Raw genomic sequence first — 19,213 nt, forward strand, 5'->3', positions numbered from 1 at the left:
AGTAGAGACGGGGTTTTACCATGTTGGCTAGGATGGTCTCGAACTCCTGACTTCAAGTGATCCACCGGCCTCGGCTTCCCAGATTGCTGGGATTACAGGTGTGAGGCACCGCACCCAGCCTAGAGATGGGTTTTTACACTAGACCTGTTGGAGGAGCTTAGAATTTTATGTCTATTCTGACTTTGACACTTGCTGATATTTATACTCCTTGCCCTTCACTAAGGCATTATTTTGCTTCTTTTCTACGTGTATTTCCTTCTAGTCTTTTCCCACTATCATATACATCTTACATGCTTGCATTTCTTAGTGTGCTTAAAATTTTTAGATCTGTCTTTTCTCACCATACATATAAACATTTTTCTGGCCAGGCGATGTGGCTCACACCTATAATCCCAGCACTTTGAGAGGCTGAGGTGGGTGGATCACCTGAGGTCAAGAGTTCAAGACCACCCTGACCAACATGGTGAAACCCCGTCTCTACTAAAAATAAAAAAATTAACCAGGTGTGGTGGTGCATGCCTGTAATCCCAGCTACTTGGGAGGCTGAGGCAGGAGAATTGCTTGAACCCAGGAGGTGGAGGTTGCAATGAACTGAGATCATGCCATTACACTCAAGGCTGGGCAACAAGAGTGAAACCCCGTCTCAAAAAGAAAAAAAAATTCCTTGTTTCTGTAGAGTCTTCATACTTGTATAAACCTCATTCTTGCTCTCCAAATGTATACAACATCTAACACTGTGCTTTGCACAGAGGTGCCCAATAAATATTTGTTCATTGAACATAGATATACTTTTAAATGGCTACATAAATATTCTTTTCATTCACATGCCAGAATATACCCCATTATTCCTCTATTGTTAGAATTATACATTGCGTTACATAAATGCTCAGTAAGCACTATTATGCATATAGTTTATTTAGATTTACAGCTAATAAAAAGAGTGTTTTCTGAGCCTTCAAATGATGAAAATTATTCTTGTACAGTGAGAATACAAAAGAATGTGATAAATTTTGGAAAATCTGGATTAAACGAAAATGAAACAAACCAAGTATAATTTTTGGCTGCTTTGTTTTATTTAGGTTCCAGTATTACAGATAGTTCCAGTGCCTGATGTGTATAATCTTGTGTGTGTAGCTTTGGGAAATTTGGAAATCAGAGAGATCAGGTATGTAATTCCCAACGGGTGATTTGTTTTTCCTTCATCTTTGTTTCTGTCTGCTGGTTTTGAGTGCAGGTAATAACCTAGACTTGAGTCTTGAAAGAATCTGAAAGATCTGAAGAGAGAGAGATTTGTTTAAAAAAAAAAAATCAATAGAATGACATCACTGACTGAAGTTTCTATTTAAAATGTGAACCTAGGCTGGGCGTGGTGGCTCACGCCTATAATCCCAGCACTTTGGGAGGCCAAGGTGTATGGATCAACTGAGGTCAGGAGTTTGAGACCAGCCTGGCCAATGTGGTAAATCACTTGAACCCAGGAAACAGGTTGCAGTGAGCTAAGATCGTGCCACTGCACTCCGCCTGGATGACAGAGTGAGACTTTGTCTCAAAAAAAAAAAAAAAAAAAGGCTGGGGACGGTGGCTCACGCCTGTAATCCTAGCACTTTGGGAGGCCGAGGCGGGTGGATCGCGAGGTCAGGAGTTCAAGACCAGCCTGACCAACATGGTAAAACCCCATCTCTACTAAAAATACAGAAAAATTAGCCAGGCATGGTGGCTTGCGCCTGTAATCCCAGCTACTCAGGAGGCTGAAGCAGGAGAATCGCTTGAACCTGGGAGGCAGAGTTGCAGTGAACTGAGATTGCACCACTGTACTCTAGCCTGGGCGACAGAGCAAGACGCCTTCTCAAAAAAAAAGAGTGAACCTAGTCCTTTAATATTAAAAGATTACTCCTGACATCACCCTATTTTTCCTTATATTTGGCTTAGGGCATTGCTTTGTTCCTCTGATGATGAAAGTGAAAAGCAAGTACTACTGAAGTCTGGAAATATAAAAGCTGTGCTTGGCCTGACAAAGAGGAGGCTAGTTAGTAGCAGTGGGACCCTTTCTGATCAACAAGTAGAAGTCATGACATTTGCAGAAGATGGAGGGTAAGAAAAGCATTGATTGATTTTTAACTATTAGATGAAGAATAATTTTCTCACAGGTTTCAGAGAAAGTTGGGTCACTAGGATCTTGTTTTTCTGTGCTGTGGGTATAATATAAGCATGTATGGCATCAAGACTAGGTTATGACATAGAAGCAGATTAGTGAGGTGGAAGCCAGACATGTCAGGGATGAAGTCAAAGAAGGGGAGAGGCTCAGCAAATGTAGTTTGTTCTTCAGTCTTCTTTGAAATCTCTGTGTGTCCCTCAAATGTTAGAAATACCTCTGCTGCGCACAGTGGCTCATGCCCATAATCCCAGCCCTTTGGGAGGCCAAGGCAGAAGTTTGAGCCCAGGAGTTCAAGACCAGATGGGGCCACATAGCAGGGCCCCATCTTTACAAAAAAATTTAAAAATTAGCTGGGTGTGGCAGAGCATGTCTGTGGTCCCAGCTACTAGGGAGTCTGAGGTGGGAGGATCACTTGAGCTTAGGAGTTCAAGGGTGCAATAAACTGTGATCACGCCACCACAGTCCACCTTGGGCAGCAGACCGAGACCTAATCTTAAACACACACATACACACACACACACACACACACACACACACACACACACACAAATATTTTTTAAAATATATAGCAATACCTTAAGGCCCTAGACCCTTTCCTCATTCCACACACTTGGAGTCCATTGCTTCACTGACCATCTTGGTGCTGACTAGTTGCAAACATACATTTCTACCTCTGAGCTCTTTCTTGAGCTCTAGACCTGTAGGTTTATTTATTAGACATGTTGGGAACACCTCGAATTCAAAATGTTGCAAACTGAACTTAACAGCATCTTCTCTATCATATACTCATTATACTTTATTTTTATTTTTATTTTTCAGTTACACTTCATTGTTATTATCCATCTGTCTTTTCTAAAAGTGGAGGGCAGGGAACTTTGGCTTATTTATTCATGATCTGTTGCAAGAGATGATAATTGTTTGCTTAAATTAGGAGTATGTTAGTGGAGATGGGAAGAAGCAGATAGATTTCTGAGAGATGAGAAGATAAAATTACTGGGACTTGGTGATTGACTAGATTGAGAGGAAGGAGAGAATATCAACATGGTAGAGTTGGTCACTTGAGTGGTGACCAAGCCCGAAATGTGGATATTTTCCTTGTCTCCTTCCTCCCAGTCTAGGTGGTCACTTGAGTGGTGACCAACCCTGAAACTTGGGCATTATTAGATGGTGGTGCAATTTATTGAGATAGGAATGCAGAAAGAAACAAAAGGTTTAAAGAGAAACTTAACAAGTTTAATTTTGAATATAATGAATTTGAGGTGCTTGCAGCATATCTAAGTACATAGTATGGAAGTAATATATGTTCATTGTAGAAAGTTTAGTATACACGTTTTCTGGGTTAGATTTTTTTTTTCCTGGTATTTGGTTAGTTTATATTATGCACAGTTCAACAATGTGGAGAAGGGCTACCTAGAAACTGCTTTAGTGCAAAGTACTGACTTTTCATACTATTTTAATTGCAGAGGCAAAGAAAACCAATTTTTGATGCCCCCTGAGGAGACTATATTAACTTTTGCCGAGGTCCAAGGGATGCAAGAAGCTCTCCTTGGTACTACTGTTATGAACAACATTGTTATTTGGTAAGTTTTCCCTCTAGGTCCTCAGTTCCGTCATCTGTAGTATGAGGATTCACCTCTCATTTTACAGGGGTGTTGTGAAGATTAAATAAGAGAGTATGTGTAAACACGATTGTGATTTTTTGTTGCTCTTGTTGTTTTTGTTGTGTTTTGAGACAGAGTCTCCTCCTGTTGCCCAGGCAGAGTGCAGTGGTGTGATCTCGGCTCACTGCAACCTCCGCCTCCTGGGTTCAAGCGATTCTCCTGCCTCAGCCTCCCGAGTAGCTGGGATTATAGGCATGTGCCACCACACCCAGCTAATTTTTGTATTTTTTAGTAGAGATAGGGTTTTATCATGTTGGCGAGATTAGTCTTGAACTCCTGGCCTCAAGTTATCTGCCTGCCTCAGTCTCCCAAAATGCAGGGATTTCAGGAGTGAGCCACCATGCCTGGCTAATTTTTGTATTTTTTAGTAGAGATGGGATTTCGCCATGTTGGCTAGGTTGGTCTTGAACTCCCGGCCTCAAGTGAACTGCCCGCCTTGGCCTTGCAAATTGCTGGGATTACAGGCGTGAGCCACTGTGTCTGGCCTGATTGTGGTTTTTTTGTCAGATACTATATACTTGTCTTACCAACAACATCATATTAATTGAGATATACCAAAAAAGGTCAGTCTGAGTAGGCTATTTAAAAATAAATGGAATTCTATTTTCAAAGATGTACACTTCTTTCTGCTTTTGGTTAGTGGTTGAGTAGCTTCTGTCAGACCAACTCTCTACCTTCGAATAACTATACACTCTGGACAAAATACAAAAAACAACTTTCTAAAAGCACCAGAAAGCAAAAAAAAGAGGAAACATACTGGAGGGGTTTCTCCCTTTAGGTGAAGGGAATGACACTAGGCAATGTTCCTATTATGGCTTTAAGCTAGGAGGCAAGGCCCACTCTGCTCACTGGGTGACTGGAAGCCTAATAGAAGATCTGTCCCACTGGCTTAGAGAACTAAAGGACAGACAGAGTTCAGGGTGATCACAGCTGCTAGAAAGGGAGGGGAAAAGTCCTAAAAAGGAGAGAGCAAAGAAAAAAAAAAAAAGAACCCTAACTTCTAGCTATAATGTTTACCTAAATATCTGGTTGACCCTTTAAACTGGATGTGCATAGGTCAGAGTCAAAGCAGCTCAGGTGAGACTGAAAGAACTGAACTTCACTTTCGGCATTTGGAGTTCAAGTTCAGCCAAGTTAACTGTTTACTAGGACAGACAAACTTACAACCAAAAAAATCAGGGCCGGGCGCAGTGGCTTATGCCTATAATCCCAGCACTTTGAGAGGCCAAGGCAGGCAGATCACCTGAGGCCAAGTGTTCGAGACCAGCCTGGCCAACAAGGGAAAACCCCATCTCTACTAAAAATACAAAAATTAGCCAGGCGTGGTGGTGCACACCTGTAATCCCAGCTACTCAGGAGGCTGAGGCAGGAGAATGGCTTGAACCCAGGAGGCGGAGGTTGCAGTGAGTCAAGATTGCGCCACTGCCCTCCAGCCTGGGTGACAGAGCAAGATTCTGTCTCAAAAAACATAAATAATTTTTTAAAGATCAACAGAACTGTATTTAAAAAGTACTTACCATATTATCTGGCACATAGGAGGTATTCAGTAAATGTTAAAATTTCTTTTCTAAAAATATTTTTAAAAACAAAAAACATCAGTGTTTTTCAGAGGAACCTAACAGAATACAAAGTTTTTGCAACATATTAATATCACTGGAACTAGGATACAGTCCAAAGTTACTCAGTATACAAAGAAAAGTGTGGCGTCTAAAGATACCCTGTCTCTACTAAAGATACAAAAATTAGCCAGGCGTGGTGGTGTGAGGCTCAGGCAGGAGAATCGCTGGAACCTGGGAGGCAGAGGTTGCAGTGAGCTGAGATCGTGCCACTGCACTCTAGCCTGAGTGACAGAGTGAGACTCTGTCTCAAAAAAAGAAAAGAAAAAAGTGTGATCACACAGGAACCAAATTAACAAATTTGTAATAGGGAAACCATCACAGGAGTCCCCAGCCATCTCTTTTCTGACTACAGGGAGAACCATACCCAGCCACAGGCACTTGCAAGTTTAATTTGTATTAGGAGAATAGATCGATTTTGTTTCTTTTCTCAGAAGCCTTGTCTATTAACTGTTTCCTTGGGGCCAGAATGGGTCTTGGTAAGAGGAAGTTACGATATTAGTGTGACCACTACACTAGCTCTTCTGTACCATCCAACCCTAACCATTTTTTGTTTTTCTTTTTTAAATACTGTGGTGACTTACAACCCTAACCTTCTAGAAATAAACTAGAAAAGCATGGCCCCTGAGAGAAACAATGTGCCCTTCCCACCAGAAAGCCTCTGAAATTTGGCTGTGTTCTGATCTGTCAGAAGACCCTGTTTTCAGATGTCCTGATGTCTAGGGCGGCACTTGGCCACTTGGAGCACATTCACCAGGGTTTCTACCCAGAGGTGTTATTTGAGGACGGTGCTCTTTCAGGAGTTGTCTTTTCTATTCTTTCTGTTATTCCCATAGTCCACACCTTCATTATGTGTCTCCTGAACTGTTAAAATGATCTAGTAGTTTGTCTCCTTGCCATTAATCAATATTCAAACTTCGTTTTTTTTTTTTATTTTTTATTTTTTTAGAGACTGTGTCTTACTCTGTCACCCAAACTAGAGTGCAGTGGCGTGACCATAGCTCACGGCAAGCTCAAATGCCTGGGCTCAAACGCAGGTCATTTTTTATTCTACTACTTTGTGAATACTCTTTCTTCCAACCCTACCCTTATCCCTCAAAAGAAAACCTTTACGGGGACCATGTTTGCTTTCCTTCAGCTTTTATTTCCCCTGTGCTCTAGTACAAAAATGTTCTCTCCAGCTCTGCCATCCTTCTTTCCTCCTTTTTTTCTTCCCATCCCTCAGTTCTACAATTTTTCTATCGGTATCCTTTGGCATTTTGTATATAAGAGGTCACAAAGGAATTTGAGGTTGGGGAGGGATTTCTTTCTGAAACAGTCTCACTGAGTACACAAGCTGGAGTGTATACACATGACCATAGCTCACTGCAACCTCAAAATTCTGGTTTCAAGGAATCCTCCCACCTCAGCCTCCTGAGTAGCTGGGACTACAGGTGCACACCATCATGTCCTGCTAATTTTTAAATTTTTTGTAGAGATGAGAACTTGGTATGTTACTCAGGCCGGTCTTGAACTCCTGGGCTCAAGCAGTCCTCCCACTTCAGCCTCCCAAAGTGCTGAGACCACAGATATACACCACCATGCCTGGCTAATTTTTCTTTTCCTTTATAGAGACAGGGTCTTGCTATTTTTCCCAGGCTGGTCTTGAACTTTTGGACATAAGCAACCCTCCCACCTTGGCCTTCTAGAGTACTGGGAAGTTTGGGAAGGATTTCTATGCTTGGCTTCTAAGTTACCCTTAGGGGATATTTTCAGCCCCACAGTTATCTTGAGTTCTGTTGTACCATCCCAGCCTTCACTGATGTTTCCTTCTCCGAATTCATATTGCCTTGGTTGTTTTTTCGTTTTTGTTTTTTTGAGACAGGGTCTCAGTCTGTTGCCCATGCTGGAGTACAGTGGCATGATTATGGCTCACTGTCAGACTCAAGCAGTTCTCCTAACTCAGCCTCCTGAGTAGCAGGACTACAGACTTGTGCCACCATGCCTGGCTAATTTTAAAAAAAAAATTTTTTTTTACTTTTTTTTGTAGAGACAGGGTCTCCCCATGTTGCCTAGGCTGGTCGAGAACTCCTCAATGCAAGTGATCCTCCCACCTCAGCCTCCCAAAGTGCTGAGATTATAGACATAAGCTGCAGCGGCTGGCCTGCCTTGATTTTTAATTTAGTATTTGCTGCTTTGTGTTGTTTATCCTCTCTGGTTTTTGAAGATAGGTACCGTTTCTCATATCTGTTCTTGGCACCTGCCTTAGCTTTATGTTTAGGGTAGTTACTCAAAGATGTATTAATCATATTGTCTGTCAAAAGCTACTACTTACCTTTTGGGCTCTGTATAATTTTATACTTACATGTAATATTTGTTCTTATTTAACTCCTGATTTGTTAGATGTCTAAAGTGATTCATGTTATACTGAAGCATCAGGTGGGTTTTTTTGGAAACTATGCCGAAGGTCTAAATATTTCTTAAGTTTAATGTTTACAGTGAAGTCATACCAAATAAACGTGTTAAAACATTCTTAAATGCTGAGGGGCCAGTGTGTAAGGAAGTCTTCCTGTCCATATTCACTGAGACATTTCATTTAATATCTTTCAAACATTCAGTAGATATCTGGGTCTCTACTTATGTCCCATTCTCTGTGAGAGATGCAGAGATGAATCAGATATGAATTCTGGTCCCAGGGCCCCTATAATCTAGTAGGTAAATAAGATGCCTTTACAATCAAATCCTACAATTTCACTACAGTTCTTTTTACAATTCACACAAGGTCAAAGTGATAGATTTGGACAAAGTGATTTGGGATTTGAGGAAGGAACAATTACTAAATACAGACCATGTATGAAACTCTGTAGGACACCCATCTGGTGTCCCTGATAGGAGGAAAACCTTGCATATGCACATAAAAATTTAATTTTCCTTCTTCAGTTTTTTATACACAGTACTTGGCCCATAGAATTCTGTATTTGTTGAGTGAATACATGATACAGTATTGCCAGTAGTATATTACATACCAAATGAGGTATATGGACAGAATTAAGGGAGAGGAGATGACTGTGGACTGCTGCAGTCTCAAGTGAGTTCATGCAGCTTGGAGGGGGTGGGATATAAATAGGCCCTAAGAAATGGATAGGAATTCATCAGTAACAGGGATGGGAACTGTTCTGTAATGGGCAGCAGGGAGTTGGGGGAGCAGGGGTCATTGGAAGGCATAGCTTCAGCAAAGTCTAGAGTCAAGGGAATGCATAGTATGTTCTTCAGGCAGAAAGATTTTAGGAAATGGAGCAATGAGTGATAATGTAATATTGCACTACTGGATTCATGAGAGGTATAAATATCATTAAAATGAACCTGGGGGCTGGGCGCAGTGGCTCACGCCTGTAATTCCAGCACTTTGGGAGGCCAAGGTGGGTGGATCATCTGACGTCAGGAGTTCGAGACCAGCCTGGCCAACATGGTGTACCCCGTCTTGACTAAAAATACAAAAATTAGCTTGGCGTGGTGGTGCGTACCTGTAATCCCTGCTACTCAGGAGGCTGAGGCAGGAGAATTGCCTGAACCCAGGAGGCGGAGGTTGCAGTGAGCCGAGGCTGTGCCATTGCACTCCAGCCTAGGTAACAAGAACAAAACTCCATCTCAAACAAACAAACAAACAAAAAAAACCACTTGGACTTTATACTGTGGCTAATGGGAGCCAACTGAAAGTTTTTCATCAACAGAGTAACATGAACTGGGTGCAGTCCCTTAAACCTGTAATCCCAGCACTTTGGGAGGCTGAGGTGGGAGGATTGCTTGAGCTCAGGAGTTTGAGACCAGCCTGGGCAATATAGTGAAACCCTGTCTCTACAAAAAATTAAAAAATTATTCAGGCATGGTGGCATGCACCTGTAGTCCCAACTACTTGGGGCAGTGAGGTGGAAGGATTGCTTGAGCCTGGGAGGTTGAGGCTACGGTGAGTCATGATCACACCACCACACTCCAGCCTGGGCAATGGAGCAAGACCCTAAGCTCCAAAAACAAAAAAGTAGAGTATCATGACAAAGCAGTTATCAATGTCACAAATCCTTAATAAAGCTGGGGAGCAGGTCAGGTGCAATGGCTCATGCCTGTAATCCAAGCACTTTGGGAGGCTGAGGCAGGCAGACCACCTACAGTCAGGAGTTCAAGACCAGCCTGGCCAACCTGGTGAAGCCCTGCCTTTACTAAAAATACAGAAATTAGTCGGGCATGGTGGTGGGTGCCTGTAATCCCAGCTACTTGGAAGGCTGAGGTAGAAGAATTGCTGGAACACAGGAGGTGAAGATTGCAGTGAGCCAAGATGGCACCACTGTACTCAGCCTGGGTGACAGAGTGAGACTCCATCTCAAAAAAAAAAAAAAAAAAGAAAAAGAAAAAAAAACCGCTGGGGAGTGATCCAACAAACTTTATCTTTTTTCTTCTTTATATGCACCCCTCTCTCTTGATTCCACCTCAGTCCTTCCTTCTATCCATTATTTTGGTCTAGCTGTAGTATAAATACATGTAATAGAGATATAATTATAAGTCTTTTTTAGGTGTAGTCTCTTGCCCTACCAAATTTGGTTTCCTGGCCATTGTCTTCCATGGAAAATTTAGACATAACAAGACGTGTCACAAAATCATGATACTGCTATACCATGTGCCTGATTTCAATACCAGGTTGAATGAGATGGTGAAACTTTCCTCATGGAATTTGGAGAGATTTATCCCTAGGGGCATAGTAGATGTAATCTATCAAATTAAACTATTAGCAAAATTAACCCACAGTTCTACTTTTACCTAAATCTATGACTGAACAAAACTAAGGAGCCCTTAGTTTTTTCCTTGGTCACCTCCTAAAGCACGCTATGATTAGTAAGAAAATATTTTCTGAAAACTGGTTTGTTGGAAGAATATGATCAGCTTATTTATTTTTGTTATCTAAGGAATTTAAAAACTGGTCAACTCTTGAAAAAGATGCACATTGATGATTCTTACCAAGCTTCAGTCTGTCACAAAGCCTATTCTGAAATGGTAAGTAATGACTGGTGGGACCACTTTGTGTTTACTTTGCGTGTTACTGTTGGTCTTATTAAGTGAGAGCGGTACGTCATAAGTAGTAATGAACAAGCCTTCCCTGTGGCATCTTTTTTCAAAATTGGATAACAATGTTTGTCCGTTCTTGAAATTTAGGATGAAAATAAGTGTTGGTACAGTGATTGCTTAGTAAATTTTCTGGCTATAGGACCTGAGGGCAAGTATTTATTTCTAGCTATGGATTTGAACTGAGAACTATTATGCCTGTTATCAGACTTGACTCCCAACCACATCACTGTGATTAAGTAGCCTTAGGAAGGATGATTAAATGATCCCAGAAATATTTTTTTTTTTTTTTTTTTTTTTTTTTTTTGAGACGGAGTCTCGCTCTGTCGCCCAGGCTGGAGTGCAGTGGCGCAATCTCGGCTCACTGCAAGCTCCGCCTCCCGGGTTCACGCCATTCTCCTGCCTCAGCCTCCCGAGTAGCTGGGACTACAGGCGCCCGCCCCTGCGCCCGGCTAATTTTTTCTATTTTTAGTAGAGACGGGGTTTCACCATGGTCTCGATCTCCTGACCTTGTGATCCGCCCACCTCGGCCTCCCAAAGTGCTGGGATTACAGGCACTTTTTTTTTTTTTTTTTTTTTTTTTTTTTTGAGACGGAGTTTCGCTCTTGTTGCCCAGGCTGGAGTGCAATGGCACGATCTCAGCTCACTGCAACCTCCGCCTTCCAGGTTCAATCAATTGTCCCGCCTCAGCCTTCCAAGTAGCTGGGATTACAGATGCCCGCCACCACGCCTGGCTAATTTTTGTATTTTTAGTAGAGATGGGGTTTCACCATGCTGGCCAGTCTGGTCTCGAACTCCTGACCTCAGGTAATCTGCCCACCTCAGCCTCCCAAAGTACTGGGATTACGGTGTGAGCCACAGTGCCTGGCCAGCGTGCTTTACTCTTAGGCTTTAGTCTTCTCATACAGAAGCAAATACAGTTACTCAGCTGTTGTACAAATAGTCTTGGCTAGTGGGTACAAACATACAGTTAGAAATAAATAAGCTCCAAGATTCAGTAGCAGAGTAGGATGACTGTAGTTAGCAACAATGTATGATATATTTCAAAGTAGCTAGAAGGAAGGATTTGAAATGTTCCCAACACATAGAAATGATAGATTCTCGAGGTGATGGGTATCCCAGATACCCTGTCTTGATCATTATATACTCTGTGCACATAACAAATACATGTACCCCATAAATATATAAAATATTTTGTATTAAAAAAAAAAAAAAACGTTTTGGGAGGCCAAGGTGGGTGGATCACCTGAGGTCAAGAGTTTGAGACCAGCCTGGCCAATATGGTGAAAGCCCATTTCTACTAAAAATACAAAAATTAGCTGGGCGTGGTGGTGCACACCTGTAATCCCAGCTGCGTGGGAGGCTGAGGCAGGATAATCGCTTGAACCCGGGAGGCAGAGGTTGCAGTGAGCCGAGATTGCACCATTGCACACCAGCCTGGGCGACAGAGCAAGACTCCGTCTCAAAAAAAAAAGAAAAAAAAAAATCTTAGCCTGGGCAACATGGCAAAACCCCATCACTATAAAAAATACAAAAATCGACACCATCCTGGCTAACCCAGTGAAACCCCGTCTCTACTAAAAAAATACAAAAAACTAGCCGGGCGAGGTGGCAGCGCCTGTAGTCCCAGCTACTCGGGAGGCTGAGGCAGGAGAATGGCGTAAACCCGGGAGGCGGAGCTTGCAGTGAGCTGAGATCCGGCCACTGTACTCCAGCCTGGGCGACAGAGCCAGACTCCGTCTCCAAAAAAAAAAAAAGAATACAAAAATTAGCCAGGCATGGTGGTGTGCAACTGTAGTCCCAGCTACTCAGGAGGCTGAGTTCAGGGCATCCCTGGAGCCCCGGAGGTCGAGGCTGTGGTGAGCCATGATCACACCACTGCACTCCAGCCTGGGCAACAAAGTGAGATCCTATCTCAAAAAAAAAAAAAAAAAGTCTTGGCCTGGAGCAGTGGCTCACGCCTGTAATCCCAGCACTTTGGGAGGCCAATGTGGGCGCATCATGTGAGGTCAGGAGTTGGAGACCAGCCTGGCCAACATGGTGAAACCCCATCTCTACTAAAACTACAATTAGCCAGATGTGGTATCATGCACCTGTAATCCCAGCTACTCAGGAGGCTGAGGCAGGGAGAATTGCTTGAACCCAGGAGGCAGAGGTTACAGTAAGCCAAGATCACACCACTGTACTCCAGCCTGGGCAATACAGTGAGACTCTGTCTCAAAAAAAAGTCTTGACTCACAGTCTGGTTAACAATGGGAAAGTAGTTGTCTAGGAGTAATGAATAACTACTTGAGTATTCACCATTGAAGCTGTGAGCAGACAATAGCAGCAGGCTCAGCATTTGTGTAGAGACTGACTTGCCTGGTGATTATGGTGAGAGGATCAGCATCCAGAGGCTCTGAACACAAAGACTGCATCTTTCCCTAGCCTAGTAGGATCTGTGGAATTGAACTTAAAAGTTGTGTGATCTTATGTAATCCATTACATAATCTTGAGCCTAACCTTTCTCCTCCTTTAAATGAGATACTTGTGGCCAGGTGTGGTGGCACATGCCTGTAATACCAGCTTCTCCAGAGGCTGAAGTGAGAGGATCACTGGAGCCCAGGAGTTCAAGCCTGCAGTGAGCCATGATGGCACCACTGTACTCCAGCCTGGGCGATAGAGTGAGACCCTGTCTCAAAAATAATAGGCCAGGGGCAGTGGCTAATGCCTATAATCCCAACACTTTGGGAAGCCAAGGCGGGTGGATCACCTGAGGTTGGGAGTTCAAGACCAGCTTGGCCAACTTGGTGAAACCCCGTCTCTACTAAAAATACAAAATTTACCTGAGTGTGGTGGTGTGCGCCTGTAGTCCCAGCTACTAGGGAAGCTAAGGCAGGAGAATTGCTTGAACCCAGGAGGCGGAGGTTGCAGTGAGCCGAGATTGCGCCACTGCACTCTAGCCTGGGCGACAAGAGCAAAACTCTATCTCAAAAAAATAATAATAATAATTAACTAGGCCAGGCATGGTGGCTCACGCCTGTAATCCCAGCACTTTGGGAGGCTGAGGCAGGTGGATCACCTGAGGTCAGGAGTTCGAGACCAGCCTGACCAACATGGTGAAACCTTGTCTCTACTAAAAAATACAAAAATTAGCCAGGCATGGTGGCGGGTGCTTATAATCCCAACTACTCAGGAGGCTGAGGCAGGAGAATCACTTGAACGTGGGAGGTGGAGGTTGCAGTGAGCCGAGATCGTGCCATTGCACTCCAGCCTGGGTGACAGGGCAAGACTGTGTCTCAAAACAAACAAACAAAAAAACAACAACAACAATAGATATATAGATAGATGACAGGGCAAGACTGTGTCTCAAAACAAACAAACAAAACAACAACAACAACAATAGATATATAGATAGATAGATAGATAGAGAGAGAGAGAGATTGCACTCCAGCCTGGGTGACAGGGCAAGACTGTGTCTCAAAACAAACAAACAAAAAACCAACAACAACAATAGATAGATAGATAGATAGACAGACAGACAGACAGACAGACTGACAGTTGAATTCATCAGACAGACTGACTGACAGTTGAATTCATCTCTAGAATTCAACCTCCACCTCCCAGGTTCAAGCAATTCTGTGCTTCAGCCTCCTGAGTAGCTGGGATTACAAGTGTCTGCCACCACACCCAGCTAAGTTTTTTGTATTTTTAGTAGAGACAAGTTTCACCAAGCTGGCCAGGCTGTTCTTGAACACCTGATCCACCTGCCTCAGCCTCCCAAAGTGCTGGGATTACAGGTGTAAGCCACCACGCCTGGCCTAGAATTTGCTTATTAAACATTTAAATAATGTTAAACCTTTTATATTACAACATTAATACCCACTTGATATTAAAACATTTCACATAGACATGTGTAAGATAGTAAGTAAAAGTTCCCCATAAAGCCAGTCTTCAGAAATAATATTTTATGCTGGGCTCGGTGGCTCACACTTGTAATCCCAGCACTTTGGTAGGCCGAGGCAGGCATATCACGAGGTCAGGAGTTTGAGACCATCTTGGCCAATATGGTGAAACTCCGTCTCTACTAAAAATACAAAAATTAGCTGGGATGGTGGTGCGTGCCTGTAGTCCCAGTTACTTGGGAGGCTGAGGCAGGAGAATTGCTTGAACCCAGGAGGCGGAGGTTGCAGTGAAACGACATCGTGCCACTGTACTCCAGCCTGGCGAAAGAGCAAGTCTCCGTCTCAAAAAAAAAAAAAAAAAGAACATTTTATTATTCATTTCACTGTTTAGTGCAGGGATTGATAAACTTTTTCCATATATTACCAGATAGCAAATATTTTCAGCTGTGCTGGCCTTACAATCTCTGTTATAAATACTCAGCTCTGCCATTGTGGCCCCAAATCAGCCATAGACTGTATGCAAATGGCCGGATGTAGCTGTGTTCTAATAAAACTTTATGGAGACTGAAACTTGAACTTCATACATTAATTTTCACATGTCAGAAAATGTTATTCTTCTGATGTTTTTCAGCCATTTCAAAATTTGAAAAACATTCCTAGTTTATTAGCCATGGAAAAATAAGCACTGGGGCCAGGCATGGTGGCTCACAGCTGTAATTCCAGTGCTTTGGGAGGCAAAGGAGGGAGGATTGCATGAGGGCAGGAATTTGAGGCTGCAGTGAGCTGATTATGACACTGCACTCCAGCCTAGGTGACAGTGAGACCCTGTCCCCCCCAAAAAAAGTGTTGGGCTAGGTTTACCCAGTGGGCCATAGTTTGTCAGCCTCTTCTTAACTGTATAGCATTTAACATTTTTAAATCCTCAGTTTTTTTCCCTTTCAGAGATAGGTTCTCATTCTGTCATTCAGGCTGTAGATCAGTGGCTAACTTTTAATTTAATATTTTTAGACGATGAGGTCTTCAGCTATGTTTCCCAGGCTGGTTTCAAGCTATCCTACTGCCTTGGCCTCCTGAGTCACCTCAGTTGTTTTCTAAATATAAAAGTATTTTATTTTCATTAATAAATTCAGTCATTCGGCTGGATGCCATGGCTCACGCCTGTAATCCCAACACTTTGGGAGGCCAAGGCATTCGGATCACGCGGTCAGAAGATCGAGACCATCCTGGCCAACATGGTGAAACCCTGTCTCTACTAAAAATACAAAAATGAGCCAGGTGTGGTGGCGCATCCCTGTAATCCCAGCTACTGGGGAGGCTGAGGCAGGAGAATCACTTGAACCCTGGAGGTGGAGGTTGCAGTGAGCTGAGATCTTGCCATAGAATTCCAGCCTGGGCAACAAGAGCAAAACTCCATCTCAAAAAAAAAAAAAAAAATCTGTAAATATATGTGTGTGTGTATATATATGTGTGTGTGTGTGTGTATATATGTGTGTATCTATATATATACACACACACACACACACACACACAGAGTAATATTATTATTAGAACCTATAATTTTAAAGCCAGGAGAGATCTTTAACACATTTTCCCACAGAAACAGCCACAGGTGATGGTATCTTTTTTTGGTCACCCTTACCCTTAATAGAGAGTAATAGTGGGCCGGGCGCGGTGGCTCAAGCCTGTAATCCCAGCACTTTGGGAGGCCGAGACGGGCGGATCATGAGGTCAGGAGATCGAGACCATCCTGGCTAACACGGTGAAACCCCGTCTCTACTAAAAAAAATACAAAAAACTAGCCGGGCGAGGTGGCAGGCGCCTGTAGTCCCAGCTACTTGGGAGGCTGAGGCAGGAGAATGGCGTAAACCCAGGAGGCGGAGCTTGCAGTGAGCTGAGATCCAGCCACAGCACTCCAGCCTAGGCGACAGAGCGAGACTCCGTCTCAAAAAAAAAAAAAAAGAGAGTAATAGTGTCAGGGTTTTAAATAGGCTATTGTGGGCTCGTCTGAGAAACCAGCCACCACATACAAGATTGTTTTTATGGGAAAACATGTTCTGAATGTTCAAAAACCAATTTACAAATGAATATTTCTAATTTGGGCACTCCCTGCACATGTATGTCCTCATCCTTTCTTTGCCAGTATTTCCCCAAATGATGAATGGCATGAAATGTAGTACTATCTAAGGGGAAGGAAATTGATGAATCAGATTCATGCCTGGCAGGACTGGCTAAAACAAACACTGGGAACCAGAAGCAGGAGAAGCTAAAGCTAGAAGTTAGCTGAGCGCAGTGGCTGACGTCTGTAATCCCAACACTGAGGCTGAGTAGGGAGGATCCCTTGAGGCCAGGCGTTCAACAACAGCCTGGGCAACACAGCAAGGCCCTGTCTCTAATTTAAAAAAGCAGCAGCAGCAGCAGCAGCCAGAAGTCCAGTCCAGTAATAATCTCAACAGTTCCCAGATGGCGGGGAAGAAAATGAAGCCAGTGGTTAAATCCTGGATACTTTAGAGCCTATTGATCATTGCTTTAATTGTTTGGTTTTTGTCTCTGCCAGATCTTTCTTTTTCCTGACATACTCTTGACAGTCTATTTGGATATTTATTTTTCTCCTAAATTAGGGGCTTCTGTTTATTGTCCTGAGTCATCCCTGTGCCAAAGAGAGTGAGTCGTTGCAAAGCCCTGTGTTTCAGCTGATTGTGATTAACCCTAAGACGACTCTCAGTGTGGGTGTGATGCTGTACTGTCTTCCTCCAGGGCAGGCTGGCAGGCAAGTGTGCATAACTGCTACTCCGTGGGTGGGACATTCTGAAAGGCACTGTGCAAACACAAAATCTAGATATTTTTGTGTCACTTGGAAGAATGGAAAACATGAAATACTACAGATCATGATAGGAATATTCAGAAGTAGGATGAAGGTTAATGGACTTGAGTCAAACACCAGATTCCCTGCATCCTGATCTCTACTAGTATGGGGTTATATCGGTTTTTAATAGTGTTTATTCAAGCCCTGTTTTTTCCCCTAAGGAAAATATTTTGGCAGGGCATGGTGGATCATGCCTGTAATCCTAGCACTTTGGGAGGTCAAGGTGGGAGGAGAGCTTGAGCCCAGGAGTTTGAGACCAACTTGGACAACAGAGCAAGACCCAGTCTCTACCAAAAAAAAAAAAAAAAAATTAGCCAGACATGCTGACATGCACCTGTAGTTCCAGCTACTCGGGAGGCTGAGGTGGGAGGATGGCGTGAACCTGGGAGGTGGAGGTTGCAGTGAGCTGATATCATGCCACTTCACTCAAGCCTGGCAACAGAGCAAGAGCTTGTCTTAAAAAAAAAAAAGAAAAAAAATTTCATGTAAAGAGTAATGAATGTTCTGTATTTAAAAAACATGATTTATGTTCTTTCCCTAAACCTAAATTAAGGAAATTTTAACATACTTTAGGAAGACATCTTTACTTTGAAATCTGACTGAGTTTGACTGAGCCTCTATCATGCAGGCAGTTTATATTTATCTACAGATAAGTATTTATCTGGCTGGGCGGTGGCTCATGCCTGTAATCCCAGCACTTTGGGAGGCCAAGGCGGGCGGATCATGAGGTCAGGAGATCGAGACCATCCTGGCTAACATGGTGAAACCCCATCTCTACTAAAAATATCAAAAATTAGCTGGCCGTGGTGGCAGGCGCCTGTGGTCCCAGCTACCTGGGAGGCTGGGGCAGGAGAATGGTGTGAACCCGGGAGGCAGAGCTTGCAGTGAGCCGAGATCACGCCACTGCACTCCAGCGTATGTGACAAGAGCAAGACTCCGTCTAAAAAAAAAAGATACAAAAATTAGCTGGGCACGGTGGCGGGCGCCTGTAATCCTAGCTACTCAGGAGGCTGGGGTAGCTTGAACCCGGGAAGTGGAGGTTGCAGTGAGCCGAGATTGTGCCACTGCACTCTAGCCTGGGCAACAGAGCGAGACTCTGTCTCAAAAAAAAAAGAAAAAACCGGGTGCAGTGGCTGACGCCTGTAATCCCAGCACTTGGGAGGCCAAGGCAGGCGGATCACAAGGTCAGGAGTTCAAGACCAGCCTGACCAACATGGTGAAACCCAGTCTCTACTAAAATACAAAAATTAGGTGGGTGCGGTAGTATACTGTCTGTAATCCCAGCTACTCAGGAGGCTGAGGCAGGAGAATTGCTTGAACCCGGGAGGCGGAGGTTGCAGTGAGCCGAGATTACACCACTGTACTCCAGCCTGGGCTGAAGTAAATCAAGAAAACAAGGTCGGGCTTTAATAAGTCACAAGGATAAAGGACCTTGACAGTTACAGTGCATGTTTTTTTGGACCTTATGCAAAGCTTATTTGATAAGTACATGTTCTAAAAGACATTCTCTATCCCTGCACTCAGCCAGCTGTGGCACTTCTGCAGGGTCTTGATCTGTTGCCCGGGCTGGAGTGCAGTGGCACGATCTCAGCTCACTGCAACTTTGCCTCCCACGTTCACGCCATCTTCCCACCTCAGCTTCCCAAGTAGTTGGGACTACAGGTACATGCCACCATGCTTGGTTATGTATTTATTTATTTTTTTAAGAACCTAAGAAGCTCAGAACCTCAGAACATCTGCAGTATGTGCTTTCATATACAACTTGCTTTCTTGGATTTGAGAGAACCATAGTCGTTGGCCCTAGACATTAAAGATAAAGATAACTGCTTGGTCAAGCATTTCCTTTGTCACTTTTCAAACTCATCTGTTCAGGAATCCTTGAAAGCCTATTTGGTACCAATCATGTAGGAAGCATATCTTAATCCTGTCAGGCTGCTACAACA

General features: G+C 43.4%; 4 protein-coding genes across 15 annotated transcripts in view; 3 read left to right on the forward strand and 1 right to left on the reverse strand.

The window, feature by feature from the left end:
• The window catches only part of NDUFAB1 (NADH:ubiquinone oxidoreductase subunit AB1), a 1,133,838-nt gene that overhangs the window by 1,094,499 nt on the left and 20,126 nt on the right, over window positions 1–19,213 (forward strand). The window lies entirely within an intron of this gene.
• Window positions 1–19,213, reverse strand: part of CHP2 (calcineurin like EF-hand protein 2) — a 256,785-nt gene that overhangs the window by 135,650 nt on the left and 101,922 nt on the right. The window lies entirely within an intron of this gene.
• The window catches only part of EARS2 (glutamyl-tRNA synthetase 2, mitochondrial), a 174,499-nt gene that overhangs the window by 75,951 nt on the left and 79,335 nt on the right, over window positions 1–19,213 (forward strand). The window lies entirely within an intron of this gene.
• PALB2 (partner and localizer of BRCA2) overlaps window positions 1–19,213 on the forward strand; it is a 38,281-nt gene that overhangs the window by 16,238 nt on the left and 2,830 nt on the right. Inside the window, exons 8-12 of one of the 2 annotated variants that reach the window (XM_050773822.1) lie at window positions 1,080–1,165; window positions 1,930–2,091; window positions 3,619–3,735; window positions 10,367–10,454; window positions 17,026–17,174. In XM_050773822.1, the coding sequence (XP_050629779.1) occupies window positions 1,080–1,165; window positions 1,930–2,091; window positions 3,619–3,735; window positions 10,367–10,454; window positions 17,026–17,174 (602 nt within the window). The remainder of the gene's footprint in view (window positions 1–1,079; window positions 1,166–1,929; window positions 2,092–3,618; window positions 3,736–10,366; window positions 10,455–17,025; window positions 17,175–19,213) is intronic. The other variant, XM_050773823.1, reaches the window with a different exon arrangement.

This window comes from Macaca thibetana, chromosome 20, assembly GCF_024542745.1.
Source record: "Macaca thibetana thibetana isolate TM-01 chromosome 20, ASM2454274v1, whole genome shotgun sequence".
Taxonomy (NCBI): Eukaryota; Metazoa; Chordata; class Mammalia; order Primates; family Cercopithecidae; genus Macaca; species Macaca thibetana.